General features: G+C 49.6%; 1 protein-coding gene across 20 annotated transcripts in view; it reads right to left on the bottom strand.

The window, feature by feature from the left end:
• Window positions 1–9,975: 9,975 nt before the first annotated feature.
• The window catches only part of NCOR2 (nuclear receptor corepressor 2), a 412,043-nt gene continuing 405,332 nt past the window's right edge, over window positions 9,976–16,686 (bottom strand). For all 20 annotated transcript variants that reach the window (XM_073313442.1, XM_073313441.1, XM_073313453.1 and 17 more), the window contains one exon: window positions 9,976–16,636. In XM_073313442.1, coding sequence (XP_073169543.1) covers window positions 16,461–16,636 — 176 coding nt within the window. In that variant the 3' untranslated portion in view covers window positions 9,976–16,460. The remainder of the gene's footprint in view (window positions 16,637–16,686) is intronic.

Raw genomic sequence — 16,686 nt, 5'->3', positions numbered from 1 at the left:
GGGGTAGATTAAATAAACCAGAGCCCTGAAGGGGCTTTGATCACTGTATGCAAGCCTCATTGAACTTACTAAAAGCCCACTAGGGGAAACTGAAGCAGAGGCATATCCACGGTTGCACACTGGGCCACGAGGGGGCCCTCCAAGCCTGAGTGCCCGCCATCAAAACATGTCACAGAAGATTTCTAAGCATAAAGGGAACATCTGTTTGCATCCACAGCTGGAGGCCAGATAGTTGACCAAATGGATCCTTGTTCGGGTCTGGGGTGGCACTTCCTGTGTTCTTAGAGTATCTGCTAACAGCAAGGCAGGATAGGTCTCCTCGCAGGCACCATTCACCTTTTGGCACTTGTGTGTTTTTCTTGCAACATTCACCGCCGGATCCTACAAATACTTTCCCCTTAACCTGTGCTATGCATCCCAGTTCTGCGACTCTTTGCTTACAAAGGGAATTTAAAGCACCATATGAAGGGCTCCTGATTCTGCACCCTGCATTTAAAGAGCAATGAACATTGAATACTCATCAGGCTGCTCTCTCATGCTCTGCTTTCCCTCTTCACTTTCCCTTGGACAAGTCCTTCCAAATGGCTTCCTCTCACTTCAGTGCTTTCCAAACTAAGAAATATTCTCATAGGCCCAATTCAGCAGCAATCCATCATTGCCAGACCAGCTAGGGATCTGCAGGACCTATCGCCTGTCACCTCTCCCTCCACTTCGTAACCATCACTCATGACCCTTTCCCCTCCAAAACTCTGCAGCCAGGTCAAAACGTAAGAATTCTGAATTTCTATCCTTTGTTACCAAGGTGTTTTCAAGCCCAGCTGCTTTTGTACTATTTCCCTTTCAAGTCTTTATGGACGCAGCCGGACGTTTGCTATCATTAAATCGTAAGTTTTGGCTTCGAAGCTTGAAGTCTGCCTCTGCTTCTTCAACCAGAGTAGGAGTTATTGACGAGGGCCATCACTGTCACGCCCCCTTATTTAAATCTGACCACTGGCAAAGCTGTGTCAGGAAGCCGGGCCTGCTGGAGAGTCAGGTCTTCTGGCAACCTAAGGAGCGCGGCAGGCTGCCCGATTGGCTACGCTGACGGATTGGTTGGAAGAATCATCAGACTGTCTCTTATGCCCAACAGTGGCAGTTCAGAGGCTGCTCCAAACGCTGACCTGCAGCTGCAATAGCTCCTGGACCTGTTTGTTCCCACTCCTGCTCCAGCCACGGCACCAGTCTTGCCTCTCTCCAGGTAACCCAGTTCTGACCCTTGGCTCCGATTCCTGTCTTCTGACTTTGACTCTGACCCTTGGCCCTAGCCTCTGACGCCAGTTCCAACCCTTGGCTCCAGTTTCTGATTTCAGCTCTGGTGCTGGGCTCCAATTCCTGACCACTGACTGCTGCTCCAACCAGTAGGCATGACCACCCACATCCCGATCACGGACGAGCCAAATAGCTCTGCTTCAGTCGGGAATATTTGCTGGCTTATTCTAGTTGCCTTCAGAAAGGGCGTTCCAAAAGGACTTCAAACCCAGTGTTACTGGTCTCAACAAACTTTAAACCAAACTTAAGATTGCAGATTTATACCTTTTATCTTATGCACATGTGACTCATGTGAGGCAGAAGAGTACTTAGATACTATGCGGAGGGGGGGGGGGCTGCAGAAATGTCATAAATCAATCAATAGATTGATCAGTAAGCAAGCACCATTAGCTGTCTAGATAACACATTTATATGATCAATATTGCCTGGATACTTCCAACACTGCTACCTGGGAACCACAATGATGGGAAGACACAGGTTGGGTTAGCCGGGCGACTGTGCAGGAGCAGAGGGTACCCAATGGCCCCTGATGCTCAGAGCCATTTGGTGACCCCTTGGTCTATGTTCGCTGAAAGTTTTAAATATATGCAACCGTTCTTCTTACAACAGCCCAGGTCAGAGCAGTGTGACAACCTGCCCAGGAGCAATGCTACATTGCCCTTCTCGGGGGCAGTGGAGGAGAACGGACCTGAACACTGTTAAATCCCCTCTGGACCCCACCAGGAAAGGCAGCTGTGTGCTCCCAAGGACAAAACGGAGGACTGGCCCTTTAATGTATTCAATTCCAGATAGCCATCTGATTTTTACTTAAACACATTATAGCCACTTGGCTCCACCACCTCAGTGGGAAGCCTGGGCTACCTATTCATCACTGGCTTTGTAAGCTAACGCCTCCTTAAAGTCTGCTTCCATGCGTTTCCCCTTGCTGCAGCCCTCCGGCCCCTTTTTTCTGGTTTGTCCCACAGCCCCGCAGATAGCGCATCAGTAGTCATGGTCTAACAGTCCTGAGCCAATTCAAACATTTCCAGCATGCTCCCGTTTCAATCATCTTCTCTCCAAAAATGCATGTTGAACACACGCCTTAGCCCACATTGGCGTGCAAACGTGCCGTCACCCATGTGCCAGCAATCAGGTGCGTGGCTGGGACATCCGGTCTCAGAGCTCCAGTCCGGAATACACAAGCCGTGCACTCTGGTTTTCAGACCCCGCCCCACCTGTGGTCGCTACGTTTCTCTGCTTTGGTTGCCCAGTGGGATGAAGTTAGCACTGTTTGAACTTGCAGGTGACAGTGAGGAAAGTGCTTGCAGATGTTGGGGTCCTGTTACCAACGAGTTATCAGCCAGGCTGGAATGCTCATATTTCAGAGGCAGTCTGGGTGTGACGGGCTGTGCATCCCACACCAGCCCTGAGAAAGTTAACAAGGGCCTGAGAGGGTCGGGGGGGGGGGGGGGGAGAACAGGGAGGGTTGACTGAGGGTGAAGCCCAGACTATAAAGCCAGGAAGCTAAAAGCAGAAGGAGGCCTGTAGAAGGAGGCGGTAGGTCTTCAGGGACACAAGGGGAGAGTAAGCCCTGAGATCCTGTCCTGCCATGAGGCGCAGAGCAGGCTCCTGTGGTAAACCCAGACAAGGGGAGAGAGATCTACTGAGTAGGAAGGAGCCCAGAGAAGTGGCAACAGGGCCAGAGCCTGAGCTGACCTGGACTGCTGGTTATAGAAGCCCTGGGCCAGAACCCAGTGTAGCGGGGGGCTGGGGCTCTTCGGCCAACCACTGCTATAGTTGCCCCGAGTCAGAGCTGAGCGGTGTCCAGAGAAGGCATTTGGCCTGGGGCCCTCTGTTGGGCTTTGTAACCTTGAAAGGGGTGGTGGTCCAAAGGGTGACCTGGCCGGAGGGCCAAGCTCCCAGAAGAGAGAGTATCCTAGAGCAAGCGGAGAGCAGACTGGGAGGGGTCGAGGGGCTGGTGCCATGAAAGCTGCTTTCCCAGATTTGGATGGGGGAGACGCCCTAGCAGGGATGGGAAGCCCCGCTCCGCTGGTCAGGCCAGGTCCATGAAGTGAGGTGGCATCTGGTGAGGGGTTCGCCTGCACTTTCCTGGCCTGCTGTGCCCCACCCAGGCTTGGAACCCCCTGGGCTGTGCACAACAGCCGGAGCTCAGCTGAAGGGAGTCACGAGGCGCTCTGTGCGGCTCCAGTTTCCCGCCATCCCCAGAGGGGGGCTACCTCAGGGCTCACTCAGACCCAGCATGAGTCTACTTCAAGAGCTCGCTCCCGCCGCTGTCCTTTGGGATGGGGCAATTCGGGGTGCCTGAGCGCAGCAGCATGCCCCTCCTGCTTGGGTTAAATGGCAGGCGCTGGAATGGGGACAGACACCTGTTTCGCTGCTAAGTCTCCCGGCCAGCTACTCGTCGGGCTCCACAAACTCCACACGAAGAATCAGGACGGCAGACACTACTGTGCACGTAGCCAGGTCTGTAGTACAAACATGGAGACAAGTATGAACCCAAACCTCACTGGCTGCCAAGGGGGACCAAACAGAGCTTTGGAGCCTGCGAACAGATAGCCCACGGATCTCCTAATAAACCCCACCAGCTAGAGCAGCGTGGACCTGCCCTTTGAAGGCTTCCATCTCCAGGGCTCTGGGAACTGGGACTCGGCAAAGCCAGGCATGTTAGTCTCTGAAAGGCACGTGGCAGCCTTTGTCTCCATCCAAAATCCAGGCCCTGAATGGGCTGACCAATACACGTCTCAATCTAGGAGACCGTCAGCATCCGGACGTGTCAGGGAAATCATTCAGCCTTTTCAAGGGGACTTTTCAGAGCTGCTACCATTTCCCCCTCCGAGCCTAAATAAAGCAGGGAAAGAACTTTGCAAGGAGATTTCAGGAGTATTCAAGGGGTTTCAATTTCCGCTCCAATAATCCAGTAAAAACAGTCTACTGCCCAAGGAAGGGATGAGGGGGGAAAAAGCCCCTGGTCTTATGCACTTTGCGGTCTGCTGTTTCCTGCCATTTGTCAGCTCTGCCAACAAAAACCAGGGGTTGTTTGAGTTTTATTGAGTTGCAGGAAATAGGGAGTTCAAATAAAAAAAATGAAACTATGACAATAAGCGCTCGGTAAGTTTTAGAGCTGACAGGACAAATTAACTGGAAGGGGATGGCAAATTAGTCCTTCCTTGCAAGAATTGGCGGCGGATCGCTGCTCAGCTCAGTTGTCTCCTGTTGCCTTGTGGTTTTCTCGTGTCTCATTTTTAATGTTTTACCTGGTTTTGGAGAATTTTTCACCTTGGTCTGCCCATCAGGGAGGCACCATGCAGGCTTCCCTCACATCACATCCCCAGCATGCATTCAGCCCTGGGCTGGGCAGATGCTCCGATGGTAATGGGGTGTAGCCCATGGAGATAGCTTAGCATTCGATTTAGCAGTAGCACAGGAACCTAACAGGCCTATATCCTGTCAGCCATTAGCTTAAGGAGTTAGCATAAGGCTTTGAGGCCTACAAACTTGAGCATACCGAAGTGGCCCAACTGTGACCCTGAGTTTTGGGCAACTAGGAACATCGTGCTTGGCGGGAGAGCTTGAAGATAATACCAGGTAACCGTAGGAACACTGAACTGATACTAGACTAGGATATTTTCGGATAAAATGTTGGCAGATTCTTAACCATGAACTTGCCTTGGTGTTGAACTGATGTGTAGGATAATTAATTGACTAAATCTATAGGATAAGGACACCCCAACATTATTAGGGTGAGGAAGTTAGATATGGACAAAGGAGGCCGGGCATTTCTCTGAATATACATGACAGCCCCTTAGACCCTATAATAGGCCAGACTACCATGTAAGGGGGAGATTTGGACCTTCATACCAGGGACAAAATCTATGTCTCCCACCCGCGCCACATCTCCTAGGAAGGGTGTGAGCAGACATGTAAGGAACGGTACAAGATATTAGCTGCACTACCCTGTACTACTGCTACATTGCTATGTGGTTTGGAACATTTGTGTCTTTACTAACTGTGCTAATAAAGTTGCTTCAAAAGTTTTGCTTTGCCCTCAGTGTGAGCGAGTGTCTTTGTGGTGCACATCAGGGCTGCCAACCAGATATTGAACTTGGGCAACAAATTGCTCTGCCTCATTGATATCCTTGGTAATGTGGTTGTGTGTTAAGGAATACAAAGAGTATGATACTAGGCCATCAAAGGGAATCACTATCACCCCAGGGACCCAAGCCCCCAACCTGATGGTGAAAGGCTCTATGTCCAGTGCACAAGCCCCCTGAACAATCCCATCCCTTGAAGCGTGAAGAGGTCTCAGCAAGGCTGCACTCCCATCTATCCTCCCTGGGCGAAAGGCCATGGTGGAAGTGCTGCGTATTATTGTTTCCCTTTCTCTAGCCAATGGCTTTTAAAGCAGACATGACAAATGATGTGGGAAGAAATCATATGAATAAAGCGGGATCCCCCAGCCATTCCCAAGGTTGCATTTTGTTCAGAAATCTTGTTCATTAGGATGGGTTCCTATTTGGGCATATCTGTAGTAATAAACAAACAAACAAACATCATCTAGCACTCAGCAGCAGTCCTCAAAGTGCTTTACAAAGGAGGTTAATAGCATTATCCCCATTTTACAGATGGGGAAACTGAGGCACCAAGCAGTGAAGCTACTTGCCCAAAGTCACAGATCAGGCTAGGGCAGAGCTGGGATAGAACCCAACCCTCCCAAGTCCCAGTCCAGTGCTCTGTCCACTAGGCCATTTAAAACAAGTAAGGCAACGGTGTTGTCTAAAAGCTGGCGACATGGCCTCAGGGTGCACAGCTCCAAACTTTAATTCAGCCCCTTTTATGGTCTATTTGTTTGCCAAATGCGTGTAATCTTTTCTCTAGGTGATATGGAATAAAACATGCTTTAACAAGCTATTTACCTTTAGACAATATCAATAGGCCAGCACCCGTAAGACAACAAAGCAGCATGCAGATCCCAAGACTCGCTAGCAAATCTGCAATAGCAAAGCACCATGCACAGCACTTAGCACTCAGAGGCAACCCTACAGTAACAAATTGGCACCCAGAGCCCTGCACTCCCTAGCATGTCGAATGCAAGGCGGCGCTGTACCTGCCGGTGGAGGAGGGGGGAATATGGCTAAACCAGACCTCAGCTGCAAGCTTGTGTAGGGCCAATAGCTGCGAGGTGGGAGGAAAATGATTTTTAAAGTTATGAGAAATATCTTGACTCTGTCATTTTAATTAACTTTCGGCTCAGAAAGCAAGCAACGAGCTGAGCGGAGAGATACTCTGGATCTCCTCCAACAGCTTTTGAAATTCAGACCTTGACCACTTTGATTCTTAAACCCAAACCTAGATTTCAGTTCCGACCATGCAATCAGTTGGCCTGACACCTTCTCACAGGGTTTCTAGGGCTGTGTGTTTGGGATACAAGTAAATCGCAAATGGGACTAGCTCCCCAAAGCACAATACCTTTTACCTATAGAGCACTTTTCATCCACAGATCTCAAAGTGCTTTACCAGCAAGGGCAGCATCATCACGCCCATTTTACAGATGGGTAAACTGAGGCACAGACTAGTAACTCACCCAAGGTTACTTAGCAGCAAAGCCAGGACTAGAACCCAGGTCTTCTGAGGGGCCAGCCAAGGGCACTATCCATTAGGCCACACTGCTTTCCCATGTAGCCTGATCTCCAGTGCAGGGGATTAGGTGTAGCAAGGCAAGCCTCAGAGGGAGGGAGCAGATGGCTGCTTGCCACTTACGAGGCCCGAGCAAACAGCAGAGGACTTTGGCACTTGGGCAGAAGGTGGAAATGACAGGGAAAGAAAAGAGCTGTTGACTGTGTCGGAGAGGCGTTCTGGGGCCCAGCGTGAGTCCAAAATCAATCCAGCTGCTGTGGCGGCTGGGTCACGCTGGCGCTTCGCTTGCTCGTTCCCCGTCGCGGCACATCTGAAAAAAAATGAAGGAGTTGTTGCATTAAAGCGCCATTTGGGAGCTCAGGCCACACCCCTCCCATTTCCCCCCTCTCTCAGCCTGGGATGTTATGGAATGAGATCTATTTAGAAGTGCTGTTATGGGTTTCAGACACTTTGGGGAAGGAAATATTTTAAAGTGCTTCTGTTAGGGCTCCCTTGTACAAACACTGCATTTCTGGAGACCTTTGTCTGAGGATCTTGCAGCCCTTGGCCATGGTAGGGGATCAGCTGTCGGATGGGGAAGCTGAGGCACAGAGCAGGCTCAGCGTCGCGGCATTACTCTCACACGGAAGCAGTGAAGCAGCTGGGCCTAGAACCTGAGTCTCTGGACCCCCAGTCCATTACTCTAGACCATGTTATCCCCATGTCCGCAACCCATGCTTCTCTCCTCAGATCCAGGGGGATCAGCCCCTCAAGGGTCTTATTCAGCAAGGTTGGGACCTCGGGCAAACTTTGCTGTTTAGAGGGGCTGTTAAAGATGAAAGGCACGTGCTACCAACCTGTCCCTGAGACAGCCCCCTGCCCTTTCAGGATCTGGCCATGTATTGAGGGGAGGAGACAGGCAGAAATCCAAGCTCCTTCGGATACCCCGTAGCCTCTCAGCCTCGGGAAGTCCAGTTCTGCTGCTGTCCAAACGTGCCTGTCTCAACGGCCAAAAGCCCCTCCTCCCACCTCGCTGCCAAGTGCTGGAGAGAACCAGGTATTGCCAGCCTCTAGTGATAAAAATCCTGAGTGTCTAGTAACTCGCTCAGAATCGGGGTCTTTTTTATTTGCCTTCTGGCGTCACATATTCGAGCCTTTCCCCCTATAACCTCCACGTGTTTTAAAACGGAAAGCAGAGAGTCTCCCTTCATCACATGACTCCAGCAGCTGGGGCTTTAAGAACCCCCTCAAATAACATGAGGCTTACCCTCCAATCACGGGAATCGGTAACACCCAGGCCCCTCTCCGACCCCGACTCAGTCTGAGGCATGAAACGAAGGGGCTTCGGTGTTGATTTGCTTTCAACTTCCCTAAGGAAAGGCCCATGCAAGCCAAGGCCTCCACAGCAGCCAGGAGAGGAGAGGGCAACTCTTTGAGCACCTTGTCCACTGCCAGGGAGACACTCACGACAAAGGCCAGTGCCAGGAGGTCGCCACAGGCTACAGAAGAAAGGATGCTTGGTTAGGCAGATACTGCCACCTTGTGGGCAAACTGGGAACAGGCACCAATCAGCCAACCTGCTTTATGATGGGTTTATTACAGAAGATTTAATTCTGGGCAGGGACCCTGGAGGGTTTCCCTAAGAGAGAGGCATCTGCAGAGACTATTATTAGCTGTTGGGGTGGACACTGGTTCCCCAACCTCTTTCCTCCCCGACCATCAGGATCCACCTGGAAAGCTTGTCCTGTTGGCTTCTTTGGGCAACTGTAGCTATTTCAGAACGACTCGCCCATCACCTCTAGCTGACCAACACACATAGATACCCAATGCTGGAGGCTCCAAGGGGCAGGGAGCAAGTGCTTGACAATCCAGTGGGACCCAATACAAAGGATCAGTTGGGCTGTTGGCCTGGCATATTCCATGTGCAGGGAGCCCAGTTTTCAAATCCTGTGCTTGCATCAACAGGGGGATCTTTAAAGTGAGGATTTCAACACCGGCGTGTAGATTTGAGCTCCCAAGAACAGAAATGGGGGGGCCAGTGAGGAATGCAAGCTGGCTGGACTCACAAGATACAACAATGCCCTTAAACGCATGGGTGCAGCACCCAGACCTTCTGCAGGAGTGACATCTGCAGGCAGAATGAATCCCCCCCATGCCCAATCCTCTCTCTACAGCTGGTGTCATTGCCCTGCGTAACTTTCCAGGTACTTGCACAGTGCTTATCATCTGTGCACTGAGCTACTTGGGGGGAAGCAGCAATGTGTGTTGCGGAATAATGCACGTTCTGTGTTTGGCATGTTACGTGTAAATGCAGGATTTCAACTCACCTGCCTCAGAGGGCACATCCACACCGCACATCGCTTATGGCGGTGTGTAGAGGACACACTGTGCATGGCCTACAGCCTGGGTATAAACTGCCTAGGCAAGTAAAGACACCAGGTCTGAATCCTGTGGGTATGCCCCTACACAGCTCTATACAGGCCCAAACAGCACCTCTGCCATCTACACTCTGCTATTTTTAGCAGTGCCGCAGCCTCCCCACTGCTGGAATCTTTCCCTGCCGCAGGAAAAGGCTCTGTCGGTGGGGAAAGGCTCCGGCAGCTCCTTGCTGCCAGAGCTCTTCCCCGCTGCCAGAGCCTTTCACTGTCCCCTGTAGCTATGCATTGCAGAGGAGAGCAGCCTGGCAGGCTTGTACAGCGCACCCTGAAGCCTGTAGCTTGCATCTACACTACTTAGCCATGCTAGCGCAGATAGATCTACCTACGCTGCCATCCCAGTGTAGACGCACTCTTAGCGAACTCCTCTTTAAACTCGACCCAGTTGTCACCATCGGGTGCCTCTCCTGGAGGTTTGTGCTCTCTGGAAAGGTCAGCTGACCATCTTGCTGCCACTGGGGTGATGTACACAAGAACCAGAGGAGAGCGCTGCTTTGTTGGCAATAAGCTTTTTTTCCTCCTTCTTTTTTATTTAAAGCAGTAAAGCAGTGTTCAGACACTGCTACCCACAATGCCAGTGGGCCCGTTGAGCAAAATGACAGCGAACAAAAACTTCACCTTCAGTAGAAGAAAACCAACCCTTTATAGCAAGCCGCATAAATATTTACAACACATCAGTGCTATATACAGTCCATTCTATCATACAACTCGCTTCAAAACCGCTATGCACAATTTGGTTGTACAAAAGATAGATTTTTTCCCCCTTGTACAGTTCAAACAATAAATTGTCCTTTTATCTTTTTGTTTTGTTTGTACAAATTAGAAAGTTGGTTACACTAACTTCAAACCTTTCGTTTTAAATAGTTTACTATAACCTCCATTTTTGATTGCACGATCAATACAAATCATAGCAGGTAGCACAAAGACATAGGTCACCAAAATCGGACAGAGATTATGCAGACAGTTTTGTATGAAAGAGTCTTTCCTTTCAGCTAACACAGACGGTGCTCACCTTATATGGAAGTTGCAGTCAATGGAGTCTGAATTTAGCTGAATTGTGGTGAACCTGATTGACCAAAATTCAGCTTGTATGGTTCGTACATCCATGGATATATGGCAATAAATCGATTCAGGCACACGTAAAGCACGTGTGTGTGCACGCCTACACACACATGCATATGGAGATGTATATACACACACACACACTCAGTCTAGGAGTGGACACACTCTCACACAGAATGTACAGTATCTGGGCACAAGGAAGTACCTCGTTTTGAAGGGACTGTCATTCCCAAATCCCTGTGTGGAATGGACATGTGGCCGTAGTCACGAACACTGGAGAAGACTCCACTCCCTTGTACTCAAAACAGCAAGAAGAACCTGTTAGATGAACATCAGAAGTGACCAGCGTATTTACAACATCTGTCCTTAGCACTGCATCCCGGAAACCTAAAGCAACAGGCTCCTGGCCACACACCTCAGCATACTACCAGTAAGTAAAAACAACCCTCTGTCCGACTGATACCATTGCCCCAACGCCGCTCTGGGCAGAGCCAATGACTCTGGGAAAGTCTCTTAAAAGGATCAGTCCCTTGAAAACCAAACACCGAGCGGAGGGTTGGGGTGGGGTTACAGTTTTGAAATCTTAGTGTCTCTAAGTGCAATAGCTGCTTGTTCCAGCAGCTTTGTGCAGAAGACTGGATCATACCCAGCACTGTAACACTGAAATACCATGTACTGTATGTAACTATAAGAAAAACACCAGTCCTCGGTAATACAGAATACACTCTCACAACATCCTGGGTCACCTATTTCTATTCCGGAACACCGAGTGAGAGAGCCTACCCTCCTCTTTCTTGACAAAGTTGACAACATTGGTGTAAGAGTCACTGACTGGACCTGAATGAATGAATTTACACCAGGAAGAGAGTTTGCACTGCAATCAAATGCATTTCACACTCCATGGTGGCAGCTCTGCTCCAGTCACTGATATCAACCGGATAAACAAAAACAGCCGGACCTGGATAAACCCTAGTTCAGGTCTAACCCTACTCACTGAGTTTCTTTGGTCCCACATTGGCCAAATATCATGCATATGGTTCGGGACGTGATCCTGCCCCCAGGGAAGTCAGTGGAAGTTTTGCCACTAATTTCAATAGGAATACGATTTCTCACTTACTAAAAGAAAACATTCCTTTAAAGTACAGCTAAGACCTATGATCCAGATCCTCAAAAGTATGGAGGCTCCTAAATCCCATTGAAATCAATGGCTAAATACCTTTGCGGATCTTGGCCTAGGATGCCATGAACTGTGACTACTCCAAGCTTGTGTACGTTTACCAACCCACCCCATTTTCAGCTTGGTTTGGTGCTGTCATTAGACTCAGTGATGCTGGATCTGTCACATAAAGAGCGCCCAGAGAAGTTCTAGGCACACGTGGCTATTGGAGGTTTTGTGGTTATTTCTGGCAACACTACATGCTTTTGGGTTTGCCCTTGGTGTCTTCCAGGGGCACACGCTGTGGATGTATCCGCACAGTCAGGTTGGACTGCGATGACAGAGGGGTGTGTGGTTTTGGGGGGCCATTTTTTCCAATGAAAATCATTCAACACCTGCCATGCAGACGTCTAGACAAAGGAGGAGCAAGAACAATTCAGACTCTAGCCCAACCAGAAAGCTGCAAAGCTGAGATCGGGAGCTTTTAAAGACCCTGCTGCCTCCTCCCTGTAACAATCCTAGCCAAGACCACCGGTGAGCTCTGGGCACTGCCTGTCTGCATTCGGAAGCAGGGTGGGGATCCGTGGGTGCACTGAGGTTTGATTTTTCCTGGTACTGTACACAGAGGAACGGAACAGTATCTTACTAACAAGGTTTTCTTTGAGCATTTGACCCTGTGAAGAGGAGCCTGGGCGAGTTCCCAGCACAGTCGTTTGTCATTGTTGAAAAACGAGCTGTCCAACTGCTCCGTGTGGCAAAGCAGCAATGCCTGACAGCGTACTGCTTAAGGGTCCTGATTGCAACCACCTGTGTGGAACGAGTCGGTGGATCTCTGTCCTCACCCCAGACTGGAGGAACCATGCCCTGCCTGGCAGCTGTGGGCAGACTCACAACCAAATGGACCAACCTCGCTCCCTAGAGCTGGTCCCTGCAGGTCAGACTTGGGGACCTCCTTGCAGGGCAGAGCGGGGAACTGGCACTGGGCTGTTCCTTCTGCGAATAGCTCCGGGGAGAGGTGCTCTGGAGCATGAAATTCTCTAGCTGCAGAACAGGAAATCTTTTTAGCCCAAAGAGAACTATAGTGGCTTGAACCTCTTGGCGGCTACAGACCCACCCACCATTCCTGGGTAGCTCACCTTGGGCATCCGGCTGTCACTCCTTCCAGACAGCGCATGTGCCGAAAGACCAGGTCCCTATTTCCCTGCCCCCTTAGCAAAGGCAAGGTACCACAGAAGCCACAGGATGACGACTATCCAGCCATATAAGGTGAGCACTGCTGCACAGAACCCAAACAGACTAAGAGTCTCAGCAATATTTAAAGAGGTCTGGATTTAACAGAAGACCTTTGCCGAGTGGTTTTGGAGGTTCTCTCTTTTTCAGTAATCCCAGGCCTGTCCTTGTTAAACGCAGCAAGCTCTGTGCTTCGACGGGGACATTCCAGGTGGTGAAGCTGCAGTTGCACTCATCACTTGACGTGCAGTAAGTGCAGGGAAGAAAAGCGACCAATGACTCAAGACTTACCACTCAATTAAGGCTTTGAAAGACTCACTCTGCTCCCAAGGTATTTGACTTCTGGGGCTAAAACCCTCTATGGTGCAAACATCCGGAAGGAAACAATGAACAAGGAGACCCTCCCCTGCCTGAAACCCTCCCTTGGGTATCAAGTAAGCAATGGGGCAGCTGAGGGGCTGCAGAGACAAACAGCTGCAGCTGCCCGGGACATCAAAAGGAAGGATTTCCAAGGCTCCCCCTCTCCCCATTAGATATTCCCCCCTCTGATGTAACAGTGACATTCACCCGGCCCTGGCTGCCAAGTATAACAGGCATCATCAGATGGCAGTGCATGTTTGTACGGCTCTTTGCCAGGTTATATTTGAACCATGCACTTTGCAGGCATTTCCTTTTCTTTCTGTCAGTGGGGGATGCCCAAGGCTGGAACCCAAACTGTCCATTTTGATGTCCAAGTGTTTTCACTTTGACTTGGAGAGTCATGTGAGCATGAATGGGGCAGTGGGACAGGAAGGAAGGAAGTGGAACTGTTCTAGCTGGTTGGTTGTTGTTATCATTTGCGCGACATCAGCACATCTGGCATGGGCGGGGAGGGGAGGGGCTCTGTCAGCAAAACCCAAGCCAGTTGGGCTGGCATTTGCAAAGGGGCTTAAAGGGGTTAAGATTCCCAAGCTTCCACTGAAGGTCAATGATAGATGGGTGCCTAACTCCCTTAGGCCCCCATTTAAAACTTCCAGCCTAAATTCTCAAATGTCTCACTTATCTGACATGTTATGACGGCCGCCTTCAGGGATCAGCCCATTCAGGAAGAGAATCCCAGCCCCTCCTCCCAGCTCAGCTCTAGTTTTCATACAGAACGCTACTTCCTCTGCACTGCACAGCCAGATTCCCCACGAGGTGTGGGAAACACACAAACATCCAGCTCGCCCTGCCGGGATTGATGCACCTATCCTGCTAAGCAAGGACTGGATGGCAACCCCTCACACGTCTGAGACCAGCTTTCTCTGTCCATTCGCACAGGCTACTTGCGTTTATTTCCTCTTGCTGTCACTTACTGCGAGGTACCGCTGAGGTCTAGTCTCACCGTGGCTGACAAAGCTTGGATCCCTTAAGGAAACAGGAAAAAGCTGCAGTAAAAGGTCTAAATCTCTAGAGCTAGCTGAAAACTGGGAAGGTTTTTGTGACAAATCATATTTTTTTCTTTTCCAGCGCCAGTCAAAAATGGGCTGGATTTCTGGTAAACATTTTGGTGAAAAGCGGGTTCATGTCTCATTAAAAAATTGCAAACATTTTTGGCAAGACACTGCAGCCAACCTCACTATTACTACAGTGCTAGGCTGTTCTGACCATGTAATTTTTTTAAAGGGGCTATTAGGGGGAAAGATGGGGTGAATTTAAACTTCACCCAGAAGAACCTACGGTTTCTTTGTGAAATATTATACCCAAAACGGCAGCCGTCGACCTTTTGTTTCTGAGCTGTGCCACACCTTCAGCAACAAACACACTTCCAAATGTTTTGTGCGTTGAAAAAAAACACAAACCAAAAAATGCAGCAGAAGAGAGACAAACGTCTGGCAACGTTAAAAACCAGCACATTGTAAAAACACCCCAACCAACCACCACGTAAGATCTTCCTGTTGCTTTGAAATTGGAATCACCCTTGAGACGGTGTTGAAGAAAAATAACCATTGATAGTGTGACACTGTGAACTTTTTCCGTCGATATACTCCTCGCAGATCAGAGAGATTCTGTGCACAGCAGCTGTCTGTTCCAACAGGCAATGGGAGAGGCAGAAAGTCTATGTCCTGCTCTTCTTTCCTCTAGCGTGCAGAATGCAAAGCATTTAAAACATCATATTTCCCCCCGCCCCGCAAATCCCCAGAGTGAGAAAGCAGAAGTGAAGGAAAAACAAAAGTCTAATATTTTGTTCTTGAACCGTGTAACTGCAGATATGATCCAACATCATGGAATGAAAAATAATATAAAGCAGAGCGTTCATGTGCATCAGAAAAAATACAATACCAACATTTTAAATTTCTCACGAATCCCCTCCCACTGCAAACAAAGCCACCGACAAGGTCTTCGGAAAGGCTCCCTTGAGATCTCTGTGCCAGAGAGTAACCCTCTGCAAGGAGGAGAAAACCCCTCTGGGCTTGAGAGCAGTACATGTAAGAATGAGGAGGCCCTGCAGGTGTGGTAACATTTTTTTTTTTTTTTTAAACTAAGTTAATACATTCTACTGACGTACAGACAACTGGGCCGGGCCAACGAGACCTCTTTTACATTTCCATACAATGGACAAACTCGTCAAACTTTGCACGCAACAACAGAACCTCTTTTCCAGGAGCCGAGACTGAAAGCAGCACGTAATACTGTTTTAAGTCCTTCCTCACGTCAAACATCTTGACATAATTCACTGAAGGTATCAAAAATATACCCTGTAGACCAATACATCATTTACAATTGCTTTTTCTCACCAGTCAGGAAACAATGCACTTAGAGCAATGGAGTCCCTTCATCTGCAGATTAATGCACCACAAGATGGGGAACGTCTTCTGATTACAAGGTAAACCAAGGGTTTCTTTCTCAGAAGGACTTTTTTTTTAAAAAAATGGATCCTTAGTTTTCCTCCCCCCACCCTGTAATTTTTATTTGTTTAAGCTTTTCCGGGGCCTGATCTGTCGAGGCACTGCTGGGGAAGTTAATCCCATGCAGGGGATGCCTGTAAGAAAAAGAACATCCCAAGCAGCCCAAGAGGAACAACATGGGGCCCATTTGATTTTATAAATCAGTGGCGCAGCCCATGGGCTGATAAACGCACGGAGCAACCTGGAGGCTGGGGAAGGGCAGTCTAATCCTATTTCAAGTACTCAACAGCAGGCAACACGGGTGTGCAGGCAGAGAATACATGCTATGTGTGTGTATTGGCACGCGCACACACATATAGTATACGCACACGCACCCAAGCACGCTCATTCTCCTCCCAACATGGGTTTCCTCGTTCTCACCGAATCTAAGGAGGAGAACTGGAGCACCAGCTGGTCTCCCCTGAGTAAACAACTGGGATTCAGTGAGCGACTGCATCCTTTGGAGCTTCCTCCCCCCTCCCATCAGCTGTTCACAGACTGTATCTCAGGCTCTCAGCTGCTGGGTGAGGACACCAGTGCTGGAAAGAGAACTAGGCTGGGTTCCATGTGGCTGTCTTAAGGCTTTAGACTGAAGAGGGTTCAGAAATTTCCTGATGTGAGAAATCGACCGATTGGAAAAGCGCTGCTCCGGTTTCTTTGCTGACAGCGCCATGGACTGATATGGTCGGAGTCCACCTTGGCCAGCTCGCTACCCACGCGTGTCCGCTCTTCCCCCTCCCTCCCTTTCGTTCATTCACTGTCTGACAGCGTTTCGTACTGGGAGCAGAGCAGGGGCTTAGGCTCCTCCTCCCAGGCGTGGTGCTGGCTGGTGGAGTTCCCCTGTGGAATGGACGCTGGCGGCGGGGCCGTCACCACGCCGGTTGGAAGCCTCATTGTCAGTGGGTTGTATGGAAATGGCGTGGAACCTGAATCGGTGCAGAAGGAAAGGAGAAACTCAACATGGTCCAAGAAGTGG

Source organism: Lepidochelys kempii, chromosome 15 (genome assembly GCF_965140265.1).
Source record: "Lepidochelys kempii isolate rLepKem1 chromosome 15, rLepKem1.hap2, whole genome shotgun sequence".
In the NCBI taxonomy this organism is placed as follows: domain Eukaryota; kingdom Metazoa; phylum Chordata; order Testudines; family Cheloniidae; genus Lepidochelys; species Lepidochelys kempii.
The sequence above is the reverse complement of the archived record's forward strand: the minus strand, read 5'-3'. Positions and strand labels throughout refer to the sequence as shown.